General features: G+C 57.7%; 2 protein-coding genes across 5 annotated transcripts in view; one reads left to right on the top strand and one right to left on the bottom strand.

Annotated features, from left to right (window-relative positions):
* The window catches only part of SMG6 (SMG6 nonsense mediated mRNA decay factor), a 238147-nt gene extending 228279 nt beyond the window's left edge, over nucleotides 1-9868 (top strand). For all 3 annotated transcript variants that reach the window (XM_055325373.1, XM_055325365.1, XM_055325355.1), the window contains 4 exons: nucleotides 1067-1220; nucleotides 4164-4375; nucleotides 4686-4767; nucleotides 8099-9868. In XM_055325373.1, coding sequence (XP_055181348.1) covers nucleotides 1067-1220; nucleotides 4164-4375; nucleotides 4686-4767; nucleotides 8099-8229 — 579 coding nt within the window. In that variant the 3' untranslated portion in view covers nucleotides 8230-9868. The remainder of the gene's footprint in view (nucleotides 1-1066; nucleotides 1221-4163; nucleotides 4376-4685; nucleotides 4768-8098) is intronic.
* An 812-nt stretch (nucleotides 9869-10680) lies between these two features.
* On the bottom strand, nucleotides 10681-14611 carry HIC1 (HIC ZBTB transcriptional repressor 1). Of its 2 annotated transcripts, none has more exons than XM_055325578.1 (2): nucleotides 14471-14611; nucleotides 10681-13018 (listed from the first exon to the last, which is right to left on the bottom strand). In XM_055325578.1, the coding sequence occupies exon 2, from the start codon at nucleotides 12996-12998 to the stop codon at nucleotides 10857-10859; it is 2142 nt and encodes a 713-aa protein (XP_055181553.1). In that variant the 5' UTR covers nucleotides 12999-13018; nucleotides 14471-14611; the 3' UTR covers nucleotides 10681-10856. The 2 variants fall into 2 exon arrangements, with proteins under 2 accessions (XP_055181553.1, XP_055181549.1); XM_055325574.1 differs by lacking the exon at nucleotides 14471-14611 and adding an exon at nucleotides 13353-13591.
* Nucleotides 14612-23298: the final 8687 nt, after the last annotated feature.

The following is a 23298-nucleotide window of genomic DNA, read 5'->3' as shown; positions in this document are numbered from 1 at the left end:
AACAGCAACCATGTTCTGGAGTGACAGACATACCCAGAGCCTATCTCAAAGGCCCTTCTGCCACTCAGGGCTCTGTCAGACTTGAGAAAGTCAGGCTTTCACAGATGTGTGTGGAGCTTCCCTGAAGGATGTGAACCTCCATCAGACAAGGCCTCAGCCATGTGTTTTTCGAGGTGTGGTGCACAGGCCACTCACTGGTGCTGCATGAGGTGGTTTTTTTAGTGATACAGAGGAGAGAGGAGACACTTCAGCTTCTTACTATGGAAGTATAACTTGCACTAGTAAACTTGATACTGTGGTTATCATTGCTTAAGAAGTGGCTAAGCCAGAAAAAGTGAGTTGACTTAAAGTCAATTTAATGAAAGGTAGCAAGTAAATAATAGTATAGATCCTACGAAACTGCAGCAAAGGAGCACAAGTAGAACACAAAGACTCACGTTGAAGAAACGCTTTGCTGGTGAGTTGGGGTGGGGGGTGCAGTTCTCATCAGCCTGGATGTTGCTCTTTGCAAGCATGTGAGTTGGGTCCAAATCTATCACACTCCTGCTGCGGGTATTAATGATTTCGTTGTTGGTGGCAGCACTGTTTTTGTGTAGCCATTGAGTGTGACCTTTTTTTTTTCCCTAACTACACAGTAAACTGAAATAACAAATGATACATGTATAACGTGTTTGCACTGAGCAGTACCCCTTTCTATGCTGTCTAGATAACATCTGTGAAACCATTTTCATGTCCAAGGAAACTGACTGACTCTCCCTGGTTGACTTTTAGCCCAGGGTCTTACTTTCAGAAACCTGTTATTATTAATCCCATCAGGGTCCACTCTGTCCCAGGCAGGGTTTTAGGCACACCTCATTCCTCAGGCTGCTTAGTCCAAGTTGATTTTTATTGCAGTGCTTTGTCCAGCCCTTGGGCCTGACCCTCAGGCCTGACAGGGGCTGGCTACCCTCTAGAGGGGGAAGAGTTTCAGGGGGCAGGATGCTGACACACTGTGAAGTCAGGGCCCTGGCTCATCCACCCGCTTGCCTACTCACTCTGGCTCACTCACCATTCTGTGTCCCTGTAGGCTGTCCTGGAGGACCAGAGTCAGATGAGGCAGATGGAGCTCGAGATCAGACCCTTATTCCTTGTACCAGACACCAACGGCTTCATTGACCACCTGGCCAGTCTGGCACGGCTGCTGGAGAGCAGGAAGTACATCCTGGTGGTGCCCCTCATTGGTGAGTCAGGCCAAAACAACCCTGCACGTGTGCTGCAGCCCCCTCTACACACATGCCCCACAGCCCGGTGGCTGGGCAGGCAGAGAGCCCTGCTATGTGTGTATGACAGGATTTGCAGGGAAGTAGGGTATGCGGGGGGGCAAGGAAATTTGTTTAATAATCAAAGCAGTTCAAAATTATTATGGCTGATCCATGGCTTAAACTGCTTGAGCAAATGGACTCCTGTGTCCCAGCAACCAGAGGCTGCATGAGCCCAGCCCTTGTTTTTATCCTTATAAAGCTTGCAGTAAAACAGCAAAGCTGGTTCCCGTTATTGGTAAACACTCAGCCCTGGCAGATAACGGCAGTGCTGCTGGGTGGTCTGGCAGGGAGGCTGGGAGGATTTTGAAGTGGTTAGATGCCTTTGGTCTGATTGTCTTGTAGCTTTTCATGATCATTCTGTTGGTTCGAGGTAGCATTCTTCTGGCTAGTGTCACCCTAAGGCCAGGCTGATGGAAACCCTCCAGAGCAAGCCCTTGGCTCATGCCTGTGGATTCCTGCCACTTGGGCCCTCACCACTGTCTGGTCACTGGTGCTGGTGCAGGGTCAGCATCTCAGGACCCAGCTAGCTCTCTTCCACCCTCAGGCCAGAAGAGCCCAGCTGGGCTGTCTCCAGGGAACTGTCTAGGCACTGTCTTAGTTCTTGGAGCTCTGTGGTGGGTCAGACTGAGGATGGGCTTTGAGCTCTGGGCTCCTAATACAATTGATACAGCTGATGGCTATCCTGTGGAAGGAGAGGGTCTGGGAGGTGATTGGCTTTTCAGTGTCTCCTTCTCAGAAGCCACTTGGAGCAAGTTCGGGATCCTCATCCTCTGGAAAAGCTGCCAGACTGGCAGTCTGCCTGCCAAGCCACCTCTGACATCCATGCCAAGATGTTCCATTGGGCCTCCCCTCCTAGTCCCAAGTGTCTTAGTGCCAGAGGAGGGTGGAAACAAAGGGCAGGAAACATCCGCCCCTGCAGAGGCTATAGAACCCTGGGGGGTTGTGGGAAACACGTTAGCACCACCTGAGAATGTTGGCACTGAAGCAGCCCTCGTCCCGCCTCCACCCTCCCTGTCTTCCTTCCCCCTCCCCATGTGGCCTGGCCAGAACCTCTTAAATCCAGGCCTCAGACCTAAGGGAAGGCCTTCTGTTCTTCAAAAGTAGAGCAGCAAGACCATCAAGTTGTTTTAGCTTCCTCTCTTCCCTCACTGCATCCTGGGATGGGATAGCTATCCAGATACTATGTCTCTGTTCTTTCCTACTCTGGAGATTTTTACGGGAAAGAAAGTGAGTGGTCACTTTTGCTAACAGTCAGGAAATGGATAAATGAGAGATTGCTGACATCTCAGGAGCTCCCTAAGACTTGGAAAGAGTGTCAGACACCATCCCAGGCTAGCCAGGTTCTTGGTCCTCAGCACTGATTGTGCCCCTACTTTGTGCTCACACTCTCCTTATTCCTGGAGGATCCAGCAAAAGGCAGAGCTGTAAGCCCTTGGCCTTGAGAAGCTTGTTCAGCAGGGAAAGCCAGATGGTGGGCAAATATATGAGGAAAAAAACCCTGGGGAGGACACACATAGAATAGATAGATGCCCACCCCCCCCCACTCCGTGGGTGCTAGGAAATGACAGCTCTGCCACAGAAGGGCAGGGCCGCCTCTTTGAACCTTCTTCAGTGGGACAGGGCCCTAGACTCCCAGGATCTGTAAAGGGAACTCCTGTTCAGTGAGGCTCCCTCAGTGGATTCCCACTCTGTGTCCGGAGGACAAAGGGTTAAGCCGACAGCCTTCCCTGCTTGTTTCTTGTCTCTTTAACCTGCTTCTGCTCCTTAGACCTGACCCTAGCATGAAGAAGCCCCGCCTGGTGCAGAAGCACAAACAAGCTTCCCCTTTGAAGCCTGTTTAGTTTGGAAGCAGGAAAGGAGATTTTGGGATGGAATACCAGTTTTTCATGTTTGATGTTCTGTTTGCTGTACCATACACTCGTCCACCACTACTTCCCAGCCTCAACCATACATTGTGTGGACATGCAGCAGTCTCAGGTTGATGAAAGTCTGGGCTCTGTGTGTGTGTGTATGTGTGTATGTGTATTCCCACAAGGCCCTTTCCAGAAAGTGTCTCCGAATACCCAGACAGTGAGTGCCAGGCTCACCATGGAACAGCATGCTCATGCCGACTCCCTGAGCCATGAATCATTGCACTGAGGAGAGGCCTCAGACCCCAAACTCTCCCGGAGCCCCCAAGGAGTACATATTTCCCACTTGACCTCAGGCTTTTGGCTGGAATTTTGGAAAGAATCTTCACCAGAAAATGAAGCCGTGTCCCAGACACATAGGCAGGCAGACACACACACATACACACATACACACACACACAAACACACGTGCAATATCAGGAGTAGATGTGCCAAGGGCATGATTTGAGGGATACCAGGGTCCTTGCAAGTAAGGCTGTGACTTGCTTCCCATTTGGTGACCTCCCTGCACTATGCCAGGGGATGGAGCAGAGAACTTTGCCCCTTATGAACTGCTGTGGTTGGAAATCCAGATTGATGAGGGGGAGGGCCTCTTGTCCTTTAGTGGCTACCCTTGCCTCTCCTGAGAGACCCTTTCAATTTGATCCTATAACTGAGGAATGTGATTAGAGGGGCCAGGTTTCTTCCTCTGAATACAGCAGCTCCAGAAAATCCCTGTAGGTTCCTTCTAGGAGGAGGGTGGGGCCCAGAGGAGGAGGCATAAAGATAGAGCTCTGTGACAAGTCAGGAACACTTCTTGCCCCCCACCTTTCCCTAGCATCATTGGAAAACTCCTGTGAACAGGATGGAGCCTGTAGTCTGATGGGGGGCTGGCTGGGAAAGTGAGCCTAAAGTGTGAGGACAGAATTGTTGATCGCTGAGGCTGATACGTTGTGGGACTTTGTCTTATCAGTGATCAATGAGCTGGACGGCCTGGCCAAGGGGCAGGAGACAGACCACCGGGCTGGGGGCTATGCTCGTGTAGTACAGGAAAAGGCCCGGAAGTCCATCGAATTCCTTGAGCGGCGATTTGAGAGTCGGGACACTTGTCTACGGGCCCTGACCAGCCGTGGCAATGAACTTGAATCCATCGCCTTTCGCAGTGAGGACATCACCGGGCAACTGGTAAGACCTGCGGCAGTAAAGGGGGAGCCCATAGCCACCCTCAGAACAGGGTGTCAGGAGCTCGGACAGCTCAGGCAGCCCAGACAGCTTGGGGGCAGGCAGCTACTATCAAGGCCCCAGAGGGGCAGTTTTTTGTCCCCTAGATCACCCTTGGCACAGTTGGGCCTGGCCAAGCAGGGCCAGAACATGTAGGGGAGGGACTCTGGGATGTGATCCTCCCCAAGACCCCAGATGGCACAAGTATACCTGTGCCTCCTCTGAATGGCGCCCCCTCCTGCCCAGTGGCATTTCTTACACTTTCTTCCCCCAGGGTAACAACGATGACTTGATACTCTCCTGTTGCCTCCACTACTGCAAAGACAAGGCTAAGGACTTCATGCCCACCAACAAAGGTACAGTTTTGCCTCTGCCTCAGGATCATCCATACCCTCAGGCTTAGGGAAGGGTCCCTTCACCAATTCTGGCCTGGGAAGGTGGATGCAAGCCTGAGGCCAGCCTTCTGGAAATCCTACCTCTCTGTCACAGCTCCCCCCATCCCAGGTGGACCCTGGGCCAACTAGGGGTGACCTAGCCCTGGAAGCCAGGCTCTAGGCAGTGAGCTTTCCCACTCAACATGCCTCCATTTCCTTTCTTGGGTCTTCAGTGAGTCCTCTGACAGCAAGAATGTCTATGATTCAGTGTAGCTTATTCTGGCCATGGTCTCCTGAACTCAGCCCTCTGCAGCTCTGAGAGGACAGTCCCCACTGGTCCCTAGGGCCCACCTTGCTTTTCCTGGCCACTCTCACCCTCTCAGTTCATCCCTAAATGTTTACCCTCCAGCAGGCCAGTAGTGGAGGTACTTCCCCAGCCAGTAGTGGGCCTTTTCTTCCTGTCTCTGTGTCATGTGCTGTGGCACTTTGGGGGTAGGCGACAGATTGAAGACTGAGCCCTCAGCCCAATTTTCAAGGGCTCCTTGGTGACCAGTAGACCTGTCTTTGGGCCAAAGGCCCACTCTGGTACTCTTCAGGTATTTTAGCACCTCATCCTCAATCCACAACACTTTCCTGCACAGCCCTTCAGAGTCAGCAGGGCTTGGGTATTTTCTGCTCCTGGCTCCCAAGACTCTGACATTTCTTCCTAGGACATCCTTGCTCTGTGTTATCTGAGGACTTGGACATTCTTACTGCTAGGTTTCTAACTATGTATAGGGAACTACATCTTGTCATTTTCTTTTGGTGGTTGTTGCCCATCTCACTTCCCTGCTCAGTTTGCTAGCCCTGGCTTCCAAGCCGGTAGGGAGATTGTCTTCTCTTCTGCTGCCCCTGCCACCTGTGTCCATGTAGCCCCTCACTCCTGCCTGGCTTTCTGCATCAGAGGCTCATAATGAGCCCACAGTGCTGTTCTTCAGGGGAGTCCTGCCACGATGCTTGCATGTTTTGTCCCTTGGGGCCAGACCTGGAGCAGTGAAGTGGTAGAAAGGGGTCCAATAGAGGAGCTTGGGCTCTGCTCCCAGGCAGCTTCTTAGAGGGGCACCTTCTGAGAGAGAAGTAGGCAACCTTGCAGAAGGCCTTGTTGAGAAGTATGGTTCCAGTACTGCCACGGCCCCACCCAGCCTCGGAACTTTCTTTCTTAGCTGAGACACATTTTGGCTTTGGCCTTACTAGTCTCTCCACCCCCACTTCACCCCAAACAGCCTGCAGGAACCCATTGCCATCCTGGGGACCGCCCCTATCAGAATTACATCAGCAATGGCTAGTGTAATCAAACCCCATTTGTCAGTGTGAATTCTTAGCAGATTAACTTGTCAGATTCACAGAGAAACCGTCACTAAATGTTTATGTGTAAACGATGTTGAATTTTAAAATCATGTGGATTATGGCGGATGGGGCCTGACAAGATGACAGTCTCTGGTTTCTAACAAAGTGAAGTTACCAGTGTCAAAACAGAGGATGTTTATTGTTAAAAATGTCTGAAAGTATCCACAGAAACCCCTGCAGACCCCTGCCAGCAATGCTGGGCCTTAGTCGTCTATCCTAAGGCCTGGGACTCTCTTGGTCTAAGCCCCAGGACAGGAGCTGTGGGGCTACCTCGAGCAGCCAGCTGGGAACCCCAGAAAGCACAGCCAGCACACCCACGCCTGAAGAGCCAGGCCCAGGCAGCAGAGCCATCTAAGAGCATCATCTCTGCTCATGTGGCCTTTCCTCTCCCTTTCTGCCCACCGCAGCCCTCACCTCCCACCCATTCTCCTTCCGCCCGTCCCCTTCTCCCACCAGTGTCAGCCTCATGAGCCTCTCCCTCCCTCTTCCCCCAAACTCCTCCCAGGCTGACAGCCAGTTCTCAGCCTCCCCGCCTGGAGCTGGCAAGCCTGAAACTGCTCAGGTCCAGACCTGGACACTTGCAACTGCCCAGCCCCGCCAGCCCCCCCGCAGTTAGTAAGCCCCGCAGGACATTTCCTGTGCCTCACTGTCTGCCGGACCTCCGTCAGGAAATACCCAGCCTGGGACTAAGGGCTGAGGGGTGGGCCTACCACTGAGTGGCCTGACCTGGGGTGGGGATGTCACTCGTGTGGGTACTTGGCCCTGGCTTAAATTCTCTCCAGTACATTGAAAGGTTAGGGAATTTGGAGAAGAGAGGTAGTGGAAGACATCTTGCTAAGAGGTCATCTGAAAAGAACAAAGGCTGCTTGTGCTGATACAGAAAGGGCTTTAAAATTTATCAAATTTGAATAAAATAGGGGATCCCTGAGTGGCTCAGTGGTTTAGCACCTGCCTTCGGCCCAAGGCATGATCCTGGAGTCCTGGGATCAAGTCCCGGGACTGAGTCCCACATCAGGCTCACTGCATGGAGCCTGCTTCTCCCTCTGCCTGTGTCTCTGCCTCTCTCTTTCTCTGTGTCTCTGATGAATAAATAAATAAAATCTTAAAAAAAAAACATTTGAATAAAATAAATATGGCTAGTATGATTGTAATGTTTTTGGGAAAAAAGCTTATGTAACAAGTATATATACTTGCACATGGGCATCAAAAAATCTCAAAGTATGCATAGATCTTAGCCCTGAAGGGAGAGAACCAGGAGGATGACTTTGACTTTTCCTTTCCTTTGTCCTCTTCTGTATTGTTAGAGGTTCTCACCCTTTACTTTTACATTGATTACTTTCATGTAATAGAGGAAATTGCCTCTAACTCAGCCATCTTGGCACGGCTCTACCAGGGACCCTTGCTTGCCCTCCTCTCCTCAGAGCTACGTTGAACTAACCCTTCTCCTCACATCTGGGGGCCTGGATACACTTTAGATTCCATCTTGAGCTAAAGCAGTAACCTGCTAGTCTTGGAGGGAGAGGATGCGCAAGAAGAGAGGAGTCATTGTGAGCCCAGGACCAGCCATGCAGTCCGAAGGAGCAGAAGGAAAAGGGCTTCATCTGCTCCCACAGTTCAGTGTCCTGGGAGAGGGGTCTGTGGAGGCCAGTGGCATGGGCAGATCTCTGGGCATGAGGCCACTAAGTCCTGGGTTGGAGGCTGGGGTCTGAAGCAGAAGGCCAGCCCTGGCCCTGCGTGGTCCTTCCTAAGCCAGTAGGAGAGGGGTACCCTCGTTGATGGCATGAGGGAAAGACTTGTAAAAGAGCCAAGAAATAACTGGCCCTGACCCTTCCTGGGCCACATTCCCCCTTGGAGAGAGGAGAGGGAGCCTCTGCCTCTCTCTGCCTCCTGCCCTCAGTGAAGTCCTTCTACTCTCTCATGCCTACAGAGGAACCAATCCGGCTGCTGCGGGAGGTGGTGCTGTTGACAGATGACCGCAACCTGCGTGTGAAGGCACTGACGAGGAATGTGCCTGTGCGGGACATCCCAGCCTTCCTCACGTGGGCCCAGGTGGGCTGAGGGGGCCGCACTGGGGACCCCCCCATGGAACCATTCCTGAGAGGCCACCAGGCGCCCAGTGTAGCACCGAAGATGCCCACGTGCCTGAGCCACCAATCCACCCAGACAATAAACCATCCTCTTCCAACCCACACCGTGGCCATGCTGTGGGGGAGCTGCTCCTCACAGAGCCCCTCCTGAGGGTCGGGCGGAAGCTGCTGGGACCCTCCTGGGCTGCCAAGATTTAGCAGAGAGGTGGCTGGCTGCAGTGACAGCAGGTGGGTGAGCCAGACAGGCCGCCCATGATTTCAGCCTTTCTCCCTCCCCCTGTCTAGTTCAAGGGCTTGCAGAAGGCCTCCTCAGCCCAGGGACTCAGCCACTCTCTCAGCTGGAGATAGAGCAAGGGATTGCATTTCCATCAGGTGCAGGTGAAACGATGGGTCCTTTTAATCTTCACAACCTCTGTCCTCAATGTGTCCCAAGAGGCTTTGGTCATACCATGAAGAGAGTGCCCAGGGTGTGTCTTCTCTGGACACCATGTCCCCAACAGCAGCCCTAGGCCCCACCTTTTCTACCCCCTACCCAAACACACATCCATCACTGCTCTTCTTCCTGTCCTTATCATTCTGGGTCCATTACACTTTGCCACTCATTCTCCCTTGGATGGTCATGGGTCTAGAGGGAAGGGACATCTGGTCTCAGGCTCATGCTTCCTGGGTGGCCTTTGCCTGCTCCTCTCCCTCATTGGCCTTCCTTTTGCTCTAGTTCCCATTTCACAAAATTTCTTCAGACTCTTCTCAGTCCCCCCCCCCTCAGCTCCCTCCCTCCCTCCCTCCCTCCTGAATCATCCCCTTATCCTCATTCCCTTTCCTGTTGACCCCTCTTCCCTCCCTCACATTCTTCACCTCAGGTCCTTGCCATGGGGGTTCCCACTCTGACTTTCTCCTCTGGTGCCTCCTCTGGTACCTCTTCCTCCTCTGTGGCAGTAACCTAATAAAGCTTTCCTGCCTTGGCCTTCTTTCTCAGGCCCCTGTGCTCTGAGAAACTTCCAGGTCCTGCAGCCCAGTCTGAGGTAGGGCGGCCAGTGCATGAGAGGGGCATTGCCTATCCTGGAGTGTACACCATTTTTAGCTTTGACCTGGAAGAAAGAATTTGACAGGGGACCTTTTGGCCTTTGAGGTTTTGGTTACCTCTTTAGCTGGCACCTGTGTCCCAAGACTCATTCACGGGGCTTCCTACTGGAAATGGGTTCTCCCAACCCTGGGACAGGGATTAAAGGAACTCGGAGGAAGACAAGACTTTGAGGAGGATCCAGGAGTAAATTTTGATGGGATCAGAGAGGGCATCCCTCTGAGCTCCCTGTCTGGACTGTACAGCCTTCCCAGAGGATGGGAGCAAAGCTGTACCTACCTCCCTGAGGCCCGAGATTATACCAGGAGGAGGAGGTACTGTGCAGGAGAGCCACCAGTGTTTTGGGGGTATGAAGTCCCCCAGGGCCTCAGAAGACTGGCTCTTTGGAGTACAGGGTCCCGGATTCTCCTGTGAGATCCTCTCCCCTGGATGAAGGCCAATGACTAGGTGGGTGGGAGACCCAGCTCTCTTTTCTGTCCCATTTGCAGCACTGGTTTTGTTTTCCTTAATAAATTTTTAGTTATGAACATGCCTGACCTCTTGCCCATCTGTCTCTGGGACTGGGGAGGGAAGAAGGTCCCAAGCCTCTCTGCACCTGTATGAGGGTGCACATCGGGCCCCTCCACCCACCCAGGTCCTTATGCAGGGCGGAAGAGAGCAGCAGGGTCCAGGGTCCTTGGTTACTGCTTTATTGCTGTTTGGTTCGAGTATAGAAAATGGAAGCGGCTCTGGAAGAGCCTGTGTACAAGGTAGGAAATATACAAACGGGGAGGAGGGAGCTAAAGAGACCACATTCCAGCCCAGCCCAGCCTGGGCTCCGGGTGGGGGGCCGCCCGGGGCGCATGCAATAAATATGGTCCGGGGCCCCAGGGAAAAGAGGGATGGGGAGGACACTGCGGGAGTGGGAGACCGGTAGGCCAGGGCTGTCTCAGCCCTCTGACTCCAGAGGGAGGGAAGGGTTGGCCCTGGGGCTAGTGCCACTTGTGCAAAATGAGGAACTTCACATTATCAGTCCCGGGGCGGGCGGGAGCAGGGGGTGGGGGGCCCTCCGGCCGGCTCAGTCCCCTCCCCGCTCCCTAACTCTGCCCGACGCTCCGACCCCAGCGGGGAGATTCACAGTGAGAATGGGTGTGGTCGCAAGGGCCGGAGGTAGGGCCGGGAGCGCCCCAACAGTGACACCCCTCCCTCCAAGAGCAGCACGGAGCCGGGGGAGGGGGCCGACGAACCACAGGAAGAGGCGGAGAAGGGCGGGGGTCTCCTTTGGTCAAAGCTGATATCAAAAATATAAATCTCCCTTCCCCCATCCCACCCCCGTCCCGGGGTTTCACCCCCACCCCCACCCCCGGGCTAAGGCACAAAGCAGTGAGGCCAGGTGGGGCCGCCGCCACTGCGGCGATGCTGCCGCTGCTACTACAGTTGTCCGGGCGCGGGGTGCCTGCTCGCGCTGCCACCGCCGTTCCCCGGGGGCGCGGGCCGGGGCCACGCGGCGGCGACGATGCAGGCCGGCAGGAGGCGCTCTAGGTGGGGGAAAAACGGTCGATGGTCCGGCCGTCGGGTCCGGCGGCCAGGTGCGCTCCCTGGCTCAGCACCTCGGCCGCCTTGTCCGGGCTGAGGCCCAGCTCCGCGGTGAACTTGGCCAGCGGGTAGAGGCTCTCGAGCGCCACCTTGGGGTCGTGCAGGAAGTGCGTGGTCTGCGCCAGCAGCTCGGCCGCGGCTGCCTTGTCCTGCTGCTTCAGGCTCAGCTGTTCTGCCGTGAGTCGGGCCACAGCAAAGACGCCCTCGGGGAAGTCGAGCTTGCCCTTGCCGTCGGGGCCGGGGACGCCGGGTAGCCCCCCCAGCCCCGCCAGAGCCCCAGCTGCGCCTGCCGCGCCACCCACGGCGTGCATCTTCATGTGGCTGATGAGGTTGCGTTGCTGCGCGAACTTGCCGCCGCACACCTGGCACTCGTAGGGCTTCTCGCCCGAGTGTATGCGCATGTGCTCGGTGAGGCGGTACTGGCGCGTGAAGCGCATGCCGCACGCGTCGCACGCGAAGGGCTTGAGACCCAGGTGGCTGCGCATGTGGCGCGTCATGGTTCCGCGCTGCGTGAACTTCTTCCCGCAGATGGTGCACGGATAGGGCCGGGTCAGCCAGTGCGTCTTCTCGTGCTGCCGCAGCGTGGCCGGGTCCTTGTAGCTCTTGTCGCACGACGCGCAGCGGTACGGCCGCAGCAGCTCTCCCAGGCCGCCCGGAGCCCCAGGGACCTTGTCCCCACTGCCTCCAAAAGGGGGCCCCAAGCCGGCGGCCCCCGCGGCTACCTCGGCCGCCTCGGCCCTGCCATACAGCGCCTCCTCCTCCTCCACGTGAGCTTCCACGTGTGCATTCAGCTGCTCCGAGCTGGGGAAGCCCTTGCCGCACGGGATGCACACGTACAGGTTGTCGCCGAAGCTCTCGGGCTCGCCGTAAGCCAGGTGCGGGCACGGGTAGCCCTCGAGGTGGCCGCCTGGAGGGCTGGGGTCCTCGCTGCTGCCTGTCTCCTCGCTGCTGCTCTTGTAGTCGTCGCCGTCGCCGCCCGCGCCTGGCCCGTCCAGGCTGCCCTGGTAGCGCGGCGGCGCCAGGCCCAGCGGGGGTAGCCCGGGCGAGGCGGCTGGGTCCCCGCCGCGCTCCTCACAGCGCTCGCTGGGGGAGCCGCGCTCCCGGCCCAGCTCGTCGCCGTAACTGCCCAGGCCTGGCTCGTGCTTCATCCAGCGGTAGAGGAGGCTGGGCCCGTCGGGGCGGCCCGGGGGCTCGGGTCCCGGGCTGCCGCCGCCGCCGCGGAACGGGTCCGGCGGCGGTACGGCCTCCTCCAGCTTCTGGAAGGGCAGCGGCGGCAGCGGCGGCAGGGCGAGCTGTGGCTCCTTGTAGGCAGCGGGGCCGGCACTGGGAGGGCTGTCTGGGCGTGAGGGCAGGTCGCGCTCGCCCGGCGGCCGCTCAGGAGGCGCGGAGCCCGGCGGGCTCTTCTTGGACAGGTCCAGGCCGCAGAGCGGGGAGCAGCGGCGCTCCGGGGCGCAGAGTGCGGAGGCCGGGCCGGGGCCCGAGGCGTACAGCTCCGCGCAGTGAGTGTTCACAGCGGCCTCGGGGCCTGAAGACGGCTCGCCCGAGGGCGGCGGCGGAGGCCCAGCCGGGGACGAGTAGCAAGTCTGGATGACGGGCGTGGCGGCCCGAAGGCCCCGGCCCGGCCTCCCGTAGGGTGCGTAACCGCCGCCGCCGCCGCCGCCGCCCCGCAGGTGGCAGTACTTGCCGTGGCGCTTGAGGCGCTTCTTACACAGCGCCACGAGGTCGGGGATCTGCAGGTAGCTGGCGGCGGCCAGCACGGCGCCCAGGCTCGGCTCAGCCCCCGGGGCCACGGCCGCCGCCGCCGCCGCCTCTGCGCCATCAGCCAGGCGGCCGGTGTAGATGAAGTCCAGCACCAGGCGGAACACGGCCGGGCTCACCATGTCATGGTCCAGGTTGAGCAGGTTGTCATGCACCACCAAGGACTTGAGGTAGGCGCTGCTGGCCGCCAGCACGTTCTTGTGCGCGCGGAAGAGGGCGTTCTGCACCACGATGATCACGTCGCACAAGAACCCCTTGGTGCGCTGGTTGTTGAGCTGCAGCAGCAGCTGCCTCGAGTGGCCCGGCGCCTCCATCGTGTCCAGCATCGTCTGCCCAGCACACTCTCCTGCAGGGACACACCGCAGCCGGGTCAGAGCCTCACCCGAGCCCTCGCTGCCAGTATCCAACCCGGCGCTTCTCCCCCCAACTTCCCCTTCCCCTCAGCTCGGCTGGGGCATCGCGCACCGCGGCCTAGGCGCTGGCAGAGGGGTCGGCGGCCTCCTGGTGTGGAAGCCTGGGCCGGTGGCCTGCACCGGAAGGCATAGGCGAGTGGCTGGTGGAGAGGAGGCCAGGCTGGACCGCTCGCGCAGGCCCGGCTGGCACCGGGCACACAGGCTGGGGTCTGGGGACTTCCGAGGAGAACACTGTTTGGGGGAAGTGACCCCTTCGGAGACAGTTACCGGATTTGAGGAAAATGTCCGCTTCAGGAAAAGTCATTCAGGGCTGAGAAGTTTGCCCAATTGGGATACAAGGGAGCCGAGTAAAAAGCGCCTCCCGCCTCGGGAGAAGTTGCCCCAGCTGGGGGAAGTGATCCAGTGGAGGGGTGCGCGGTGCCCGCCCTGGCGCCGCCCTGCCCGGGGGCTGTCAGGCCTTCAGTTGGGGCCCGGGCGCGGCCGCGGCGCGGGGAGCGGAGGCAGAGGCTGCGGTGGCGGCAGAACACGAAGGCCGGCCCCGGCGCGGGGAGGGCGTTATATCGGGGCAGGAGGCTGAGGCAGGAAGCAGGTGGGGGGGAGGGGGGAGCCACGCAGCTCCCAGGGGAGGGAGGGGGCAGCGCCCCGGGCGGGCACGGCGCACAGCCGGCTGCGGCCCTGACCCTGGCCTGCGCCCCACCCGCGTCCTGGCCCCGGTCTCGGCCTCAGCTCTGCATTCGCGGGCCCCGGCGCCTCCCTCCCCAGCTCCCTTCGGCCCCTTCTCCACGGGAACTCCGCCGCCCCAAACTTGGGGAAAAGTTTCCCAACTTCAGACAGGCCGGGAGAAGCGGGCCAGCCCCAGTCCCTCGACTCCCAGCTTTTCCTCTCGGCTCCCAATTTCGGCAGCCAGGCGGCCCTGGGGCCTGAGCGGAGCTCGGCGCTCCCCTGCCCGCTCGTTCGCCGGCCCACCCTGCTCCCCTCCTGGCCCGCAGGGCCTCGCGGCCCGTTACCTGCGGCCGCAGCCCGACCCGGCTTCCCTGCCCGTGGCGGTGGCAGCTCCCAGCCGGCGCCCCACCCGCCCCGCTGCCAGGCGCCGAGCTGTGCCAGGGCAGCGCCCCTGCCAGCCCCGCCCGCCAGCTCCCCTTCCCTTCCCTTCGCCTCTCCGGCCCATGTGCGGGCAGAGTCGGGCCCGGGCCGCTGACCCCGCCGTGAACTCGGCGCGGAGCAGCGGCCCAGCGGTCCCGAGTCCTCTAGGGGCGACACCCGGAGTCCTGGACGCCAGCCGCGTTGGGGCGCCCAGGCCGAAGGATGCGCCCGAGGCGGCCAGCGCGTAAGGACCGGGCCGTCCGGATCCCCTGTCCCTCCTGGTCCCGAGGTTGAGGACCCACCTGGGGGGCATGTCGGAAGCCCCGGGCCCGGCTGCCGGCGGATCCAGGGGGGACGTGGCTGTGCTGCCCTCCGCCCGCCGGGGCCCCGGTCGGTCTGTCCTGCTGGTCCGTCCTCCCCGCGTCCTGGTCGCGTCTCAGCCCCGCCGCGCTTTCCGCACACTCTTATCTGGAGCGGCCCGGGCCGGCACGCGCTGCTGCAGCTATGGCGCCACCTCGCGGCCGTGCGGGGCTTTACGCGACACAGCCGCGACCTCCCTACCGCGCACCTGGGTTGGGCTGGAGGCTCACAGATGTGGAGCTGGACCCGGGAGCGGCCTGTATTCGCAGGCTCACTCTCCCAGAGGTGCCCCCGTGAGGACCCAGTATGCCCCGGAACCTCGAGCGCCACAAACTCTGGGGTTTTGAGCTAAACTTTCCCATGTACCTATTTCTAGATTCTCACATTGCCTCGGTGTGAAGTCCTGCCCGCAAGGAGGGGACTCTGGTGGCAAGTAGATGAGGGGAGGGAGGTTACAGAAGTCCTAAGAAGAAAGTGGACAAGATCTCGGGGAGCGCCTCCTTAGACATTCCTGGCTGGGGCTGTCCGTTTATACCCGCCGCACCGCCAACACGCCCACCTTCATTCAGCCACACGGGTTCAGGTATGCACAGAATAAACCCATTCGCACCCAGACCTCTCCGCGCACTGACACCTGCGGGCGCGCATGTTGGCGCCCACCCCTCCCCTTTCCCCCCCGGCTCTCTGGGATAGTCCAGAGGCTGTCACGTAGGGCCTTCCTTGAGCCTGGGCAGGGCTGTTACCCAAACAGCTTGCCCTGAACTTTGGAGGTCTCTGGAGGGAACTCCGGATATTCGACTGGGAAAGGCTGGACAGCGCCTCCTGGGGATCCCGCAGAAGCGACCCCCCCCCCCCAGTGAGCCATTTTGAGGGACCTGCTTGCGCTACCTCGTCTCCAACCCCTGACCCGAAACGTGACCGCAGGGACTGCAGCCCAGGATCCCCTGGCAAGGTTCTGCCTCCCACGTGAAGGCCCGGCTCTGGCAGGTGACGCCCTCTGGGAGGGAGGGGACCCCGCTCTGGCGCGTGGGCACGCGCACCGCTACTCCGGAAGCGGCCCCGCCTGCCCCCCCTCCGCGCTGCATCGGGCCTGTAGTGAGTGCCGGGTCTCCGCGGCCCACGCAGCGCCTCCTCCCCGCACCTCCTGACCCCGGCCCACACGTCGGGGGGGTGGGAGCGGGTCCCCGAGAACGCTTGCGGCTTCTGATTGGCTGCGCCTTCCTCAGCCGCCGCGCGCGAGAAGCTGGGGCGCAGCGTTACCATGGTAACCGCTGAGGTTCGCGCAGATCCCGTCTCTCTCAGGCCTTGGCGAGCTTAGCAACGGCGCGGGCTGCGGGGCTGGTGGGTGCGGTGCGCGCCGCCCCTCGCGCCATCCTCCACCCCTGCGCCCCCGCCAGAGGTAGTAGCTGAGTCACTCATTGAGGGGCCGCCTGCGCAGCTGCTCGCGGTCCCTGACGGACAGTAAGGTCTCCGGCGCCCCCCAGAGGCTCTCTCTTTCCTCCGCTAACGTCTTCATGGCCTTGGGGGCCATGTGGTGGTTGTCGGTTCCCGCTGGTTCTCCTGACTCCCACCACGTCCCGACCCTGTCCTCACCCTGTTTCTACTCTGTGTTCTGGATTCATTTTATTCCAGCCCTCTCCATCTACCCATGGTCTCCTCACTAGGGTTGCAGGGAGATTCCAAGAAGCTTCCGGTGGGCCATCTTGGCCGCGGAGTGGATGTGTTGTGCGCTGAAGGGGAAAAAGGTGTATGGAGTGCTAGAGAAAGGCGGAAAGGCTCCTCGGAGGAAGTGCTCTTAGGACTGGGCTTTGACGGATGAATAGGAGTTCTTCCCCTAGATAGAAGGCAGTCCTGGAGAAGAGAACCACAGGGACAAAGGCTGGAGGCAGAAGAAAAAAAGTTGGTGGGCGGACTCCAGGAGGTTAGATTCCAAATGTTGTGCAGGACCTCTCCGACTTCGTTTCTGCTGTAATCTTTTATCCTTTTGAAAGGACCAGATCCTAGCCCCACAAGGAGCCCCTCAGCCCAGTTTCACCTTTGTGCAGTGTCCCCTGTGCCCACTGTCTTTGTTTTTCCTCAACACTCTCCCCAGATCCCCACTCCCTGAATTAACTCATTGACCCTATTTCTACCATCAGACTGTCTGTCAGACTGTCTGTCTGTATATCAGTATGGGAGGGTCTCTCAGACCTGTGAACCCCTCCTCCTGCCCGCTGCCTTCCTGTGGACTTCACACTTCTTCAGCCTGTGATCTTTCCCTCCCTCCCTGGCAACCACCCACCCTACTAAGGTGGCCCTGCTCCCCCCTACCACATACACACACAATCCATCTTCTTTCTCTGAACACATTCACGCTCCTCCATTTAGAACTTTCCTCAACTGATGGAGCCACACTCAAGTCTTTTTCCTGCTCTTGTTCAGGGAAATTCTGCACCATATGGCTTAGGGTCTTCCTGTCAATTCATACCTCCAGAAACTCTAACTCCTTCAGGAAGTGGTCTTGCCTCTCCACCCTCTGGAGATCCCTCGCTATCAAGCTGCTGAGCCCTTGGTCTTCCTCACTCATTAGCACCCTCATAGGAGCTCTGCCAGTGCCCACAAATGGGTCCTGAACGCAGTCTGCTTGGTGCCAGGCTCTGAAACTGGCACTGCCAACCTGTCCTCCTCCCCTCTCTTTGTGGAGGCTTCCTCTTCCACTCACCCCCTTCTCCTGCCACCTTTCCCCCAACTATCCCAGAGAGGAACCCCTTGCTCATGGCCAGAGAGGGCAAGCCACGCTTCTCAACTTTTCCGGGGTCTCCAGCTCCTGACTGGGACCTAGACACCCCCCCCCTATTTCTTCACCCAGACTCCTCCTACAAAGCCTCTGAGAGCCCTGGGCGCCCCTACTGTTCTTCCCCTATGTCCCTGACGCCAGAGCTCTAGATGCTGCTTTGGGTGGCTCAGCAGGTCCACCCCAGGGAGACGACACTGAAGGTGGCCATGCGGGGTGTAACGCCACCGAAGGTTATCTTGTGACGTCACAGCCGTCGGGTCCAGGAACTGAGAAGTGGGAGTGAGGGGCTACTGGGCGAGCCCCTCGGAAGGCCGGGGGAGAGTGGGATTGCACCCCCGTGTCCCAGAGTCAGTAAAGGTGTAACTGGCCATCTGCCCTCCCCGCACTAGGCTCCCGCCGGCCCCCAGCCTGCAGTTCCGGAAAGTTAACCCTTTGTAGACCGGTACAGGGGCCGGCTCCCCCTCCCTGTTCTTGCTTCCGTGTGCCCTCCTCCCCCTCCCAACTCCCCGTCGCCTTTGTCCCCTCCCAACCCCCCGCCTCGCCACTATAAATAGCCGCTCTTCCCGTTTCCTAAATTCCCTGCTGACGTCGGCAGCGCGTCAGTGTGTAGGAGCGGCGGCCGCATGAATGAGCCGCCGCACGAGTACTACGCGCGCCTATAAAAGCAGCCGCGCCAGCGGTGCTGCGGGAGGCGAGCGGGAGCGGGCGCGCTGCGGCCCGACAGGTAAGCGGGACTGACCGACCGACGGGCTACAGATGGACCGATGCACGGACACGGATGGGAGGGCCCTGAGGAGACCGGCAGACGGCAGGTTGAGGGGCCCCTACGGGTGGGATTGGGAACAGGGTGGGGGACGAGGATCCCCTCGCAGCTGGTGGAGCCGGGCTGGAGGCGTACCCAGAACCCCGTGCTGCACCTGCCCGCGCCCGGATGAAGACGCAGCCACTTCGGAGAAGCAGCGAAGAGGACCGACCCCAGGGTCCCTGCGACATTTCCTAGGGTTCCTGCGCCATCCAAGAAAGTGAGGTTAAGGTGCTGACGCCCCAGAAGACGCGCCCCCACCTCCCCCTCCCCGCAGCGCAGTGACTCAGCCTCGCTACCCCCGGCTGGCGGAGCAGGGCCGCCGGCGAAGGACAGACACCCACCTGCCCGCCGGCCCAGCCGCAGCTCTCTCGGGACCCCCACCCCGCATCCAGCCGGGCTCCCCCTCCCCGTCCCATCCTGTCGGGCTGGTCCCTTTGCGCCCCTGACTTCCCGCTTCTGCGCGAGGAGCTGTCCTCTCAGGACCAGGCGGGGGCGGGGCCTCGGCCGGACTGCCCCGCCTCCCCCACTGAGCTGCGGGGACCCCCCTCCCCGCCGCCGGAAGTGCCTCTCCGCAGGGACATATTTGACGTCACAGGGCTTTGACGTCAAGGGCCGCGTGCCTGTCCGCGAGCGCTAGGGCGGAGAAAGGCGGGAGATGCGGGGGAGGAAGAACAGCAGCGCCCCCAGCTGCGGGCGATGGAGGCACCCCCGCCCGGGCAGCGCGCCGGCACCTTGGCTCTAGACTGCTTACTGCCCGGGCCGCCCTCAGTAACAGTCTCCAGTCACGGCCACCGACGCCTGGCTCCGCCCCAGGACCGCGCCCCCGACCCCTCTGTCCCCCGGATCCCTGAGTCCCGCGCGCGCTGTCCGCGCCGCCGCTGTCCGCGGTGCTGATCCAGCGCGGGCGCTGCCATCCGGCCGAACAGTCCCTGGTCACCAGAGGCTGCGAGGGGCGGCCGGCTCACAAGCACATCGCACGGCCCCCGAGCCCGCTCCCTATGCGCGTGCTACCCCCGCCACCCCCCTCCCCAACTCGCTGTCCTGACGTCTGCCTGACTGGAGCTGCCACGGTGCAGTCAGCAGCGCGCGCCCCGCCCCCGCGTCTCCAGGGCAACCGTGGCTTTCGATTGTTACTGTGGGAACCGGAGGTAACAGTCTACAGCCATGGTCGCCCCGCAGCACGCCCACGCGCCGCGCCGCGCTCAGCCAGCCGGGGATGGGGGACACCAGGAGCAGGAGGAAGCGGGGGCGGCGAGTCAAGATCCGATGTACTGCGCGCGGAGGGAGGTGCGGTGTTGGAGGGCGGGCTACTCTCGGGTCTGACTGCTGCGTGTGTACCAAGACAGAAAAGGAAGCACGGTCTGGGGAGCATGTCTGACCGCCGCCTCAGTGACCGTCCTGTTCTCTTAGCTAAGGTTGTAGCCAGGGAACGGCGAGAAAAGGGGTAGTTCTGGGATTTGTGTTATTTTTATCTCCTCGATGGGAGGGAGACTGCTGGGACATGAAGGCCTCCTGGGGACTGAAAGGAGTAGAGGGAGTAAAGTTTTCTCATATGCCATAACCGCATTCTCCGGGGAACCCCTCGCTGAGTAGGCAGAAGGCAAGACTAATCCTTGAACCCATTTCCTGGTGGAGTTACAGCCTTCCCTCACTCTTCTCCCCACTCTCTCATCCTCTGATCCATGTAAGATAAGAAGAAGAAGGGTCCCCAACCCACAGGAAGCCAGTGTGCTTCTAAAGTAAACCCAGTAAAACACTGATGTATCAGCAGCCTCACCTCAGTCTGTGCTGGATTCTAAGTCGAGATAGTGTCTCAAATTAGCGCTGCAGTGGGAAAGTGAATATCAGAAAGGCTGAAGAAGTCCTATTGATCCAGTGAAGTGTGAGCAACGACCTCGTCAAAAACACGTGTCTGTCACCTGCCACCGCCAACACTCGCAGGGGCTGACTGATGGATTTCCCTAGGGACTGTGCTGGGAATAAATGGTTAATGCAACCCAGTCATGCCACTCATTAATCCAATTTTTTGTTACCTCTCCATAATCCCTCTTTGCTAAACTTTTAAGACAATTGGTGCTGGTTTTACAGCTAATCAATGTCCACAAGCTTCCTTCCTCCCATTCAAGGACCCCAAGACTTAAATATACTTGATTCTAGAATCCAGGGGACATCTGTGAGCAGATTGTAATGTGTAGTGCACTGGGAAGCAGGAGGTCTATCCTGGCTTCATCACCTACTGGTTACTATTTAAGGAGCCAGGTTGTTTCTGAGCCTTGTGTAAAACGAGGTAATATTCCTTTTTGGCAGACTTGTTCTAAGGATCAAATAGGATAATGTGCATAAAAACCTTTGAAAACTTCAGAATGCTATTTCAATCTTAAGTATTCTATTTAGGCTATTTGTGTCTTTGTGAGGGGCTGGTGGCCTTGGGAAGACCCCAGCTCTGGACACTTAGGCAAAATGAACAGGGGAAGGGGCACATCTTTCTGAGCAGAAGCTCTCAGACTGGGGCTGTGGAGGGGAGCGATTCTTTGCTCAGGGACTCAAGAGCTTTAGGTATCTAAGATAGAGTGAGAAGTCAAAGAGAATGGTAGGTATATTCTAAAGGGACCAAATTGTCTGCAATTTGAACCTATCTGGAGAAAGTCGTCGGTCAGAGGAGGGGTAGAAACCAGAGAACTGACTGTAGAGAGTTTGTTGTTGTTGTTGTTTTTTAAGTATCCTGTAACTCATTAAGTGCACCCCATCCCCCAACTTATGTTATGGATTAGAAAGATGAGACCCAGACAGGACATGTAGCCCAACAGTAGTGAATGGTGAGTGGCCTCTGCTTATCCTCTGAGTTGCAGGAGAGAAAACAATGACTAGTAAATATCTCAGGAACATGACTTTTGGATCGGAGTCCAACTTTGGGTAAGTCAACTTCTCTGTGCCTGTTTCCTCAGTTGTATCTACCTCAAGAAATTGTTAAGATTAAATTGGGCAACTCTAAAGGCTCTGCTTTTCACAATATCTGGCATAGCTAGCACTCAATAAATGGTATTCCTATCCTCTGGACCTCATTTCCCCTAGATATAAATTGAAAATATTAGATGGATGACTTTTTTTAAAGGTTTTATTTATTCACGAGAGGCAGAGACATAGGCAGAGGGAGGAGAAGAAGCAAGCTCCCTTCAAGAAGCCCGATGCAGGACTTGATCCCAGGACTCTGGGATCACACCCTGAGCTGAAGGCAGACTCTCAACCGCTGAGCCACCCAGGCGTCCCTAGATGAATGATTCTTAATTGGAGAGATTTCTCCCCCTCCCTAGTGAAGTGCATGAGAATAACATGACCGAGTTTTTTTTTTTTTTAATTAGCACATATTTAGCAGTTTATTTTCTACTAAGGCAGTGTTTTTTTTTTAAATAAATATTTTATTTATTCATGACACACACACACACACACACACAGGCAGAGACACAGGCAGAGGGAGAAGCAGGCTTCAGGGAGGGAACCCAATGTGAGACTCCATCCCGGGACTCCAGGATCACCCAGAGTCAAAGGCAGACGCTTAACTGCTGAGCCACCCAGGCATCCCAGGCAGTGGTTTTCAATTATTGTGTTGTGTGGCAACATCCAGGTACAGTTTAGCGAGACATAGATATTCATGAGAGACACACAGAGAGAGGCAGAGACCCAGGCAAAGGGAAAAACAGACCCCATGCAGGGAGCCGGATGTGGGACTCGATCCCGGGTCTCCAGGATCAGGCCCTGGGCTGAAAGTGGTGCTAAACCGCTGAGCCACCAGGGCTGCCCTCTCTCCATTGTTCCTGAAGGACATGACAAGAGAGGACATCTCACTTGTTGGAAACCAGTGGACCATCTCTTTCCTTCTAGGGTGGACATTTTCTGACTCTTGAAGAAGTAGGGAAGGGAGAATTCCACTCTGAGCATTGAGCACTTCTGCTCCACCTAATACTGTCTGCTCTACCCTCATCCTTTTAGCCCTGGCTTAAAATTCATTCCCCACTGTATCTTGTTCTCTCTCCTTTAATCCTCACAAAATTCCAAGCAGCAAGAGCTGTGGTAGCAGTTTTCATTTTCACCTCTTGGGACCTTGCTAAAGGGGGCAGCCTAGGACTGCCAGGAGAGTGTGTAGGCTCTGAAGTGCAGATCCACATTTCATTCTCAGCTGCTCATTTCCAGAGAAGCCAGCAATCTGATTTCCTGTGTGTGATATTCCGAAGATTATAGATACTGTAAATCCAGTATTTTCTAAAATCCTATGGGCCAAATGCAACAGGTCTGCAGGAGTAATTCGGCCCATTTCCGAGTCGCCTCCCCTTGCCAAAGAAGGAATCCCTTTAAAACACCTAAGTGTAAGCAGAGGCAGACTGTGGCAAGGTGGGACCTATCCCATCCCCACTTTCTGCTCTAAAGGACCTAAATCCAGTAAACTGGGTCTGTTTGGGGAGTGGGGTTAACTCCAACTTTTTTTTTTTTTAAAGATTTTATTTATTCATGAGACACACGGAGAGAGGCAGAGACATAGGTAGAGGGAGAAGCAGGCTCTATGCAGGAGCCCGATGCAGGACTCCATCTCAGAACTTCAGGATCACGTCTCGAGCCAAAAGCAGATGCTCAACCACTGAGCCACCCAGGTGCCCCCAACTTTCTTCAAGAAAAACTTAGAAAACTATCTGTGGTAAAGAATTCAGGATTTGGGGTAATTTAAGGGACATTAGTCTGTCTCAGGATGGGCTGTACTATTTGTGTGGTATCCCCTAACCCCAAATCCTACTCAAGTACTAAACTCTCTGAGGGCAACCATGCTGGAGGGCTGGACCAGGGCCTCCAGTGATATTCCAGAAAAGGAACAAGGTGGTGAACCTGCAGAAGCAGGGCTGAAATCAGAGAGCAGGGTGGGCCACAGGTGGGGACACTGAAAGTAGGGCCAACAGCTAAAGTGAGCAGGAACAAGTGCACTAGAGTGCCTAGGAACAAATGCACTCTGAAATTGGAGGGGCGGGCAGCCCGGGGGGCTCAGAGGTTTAGCGCCACCTTCAGCCCAGGGCATGACCCTGGAGACCCTGGAGGCCCTGGATGGAGTCCCAGTCGGGCTCCCTGCATGGAGCCTGCTTCTCCCCCTGCCTGTGTCTCTGCCTCTCTCAATTCGTGTTTCTCATGAATAAATAAAATATTAAAAA

Source organism: Nyctereutes procyonoides, unplaced genomic scaffold (assembly GCF_905146905.1).
Source record: "Nyctereutes procyonoides isolate TBG_1078 unplaced genomic scaffold, NYPRO_anot_genome, whole genome shotgun sequence".
Classification (NCBI taxonomy): Eukaryota; Metazoa; Chordata; class Mammalia; order Carnivora; family Canidae; genus Nyctereutes; species Nyctereutes procyonoides.
Note: the sequence above shows the minus strand (reverse complement) of the source record. Positions and strands in the feature narration are given on the sequence as shown.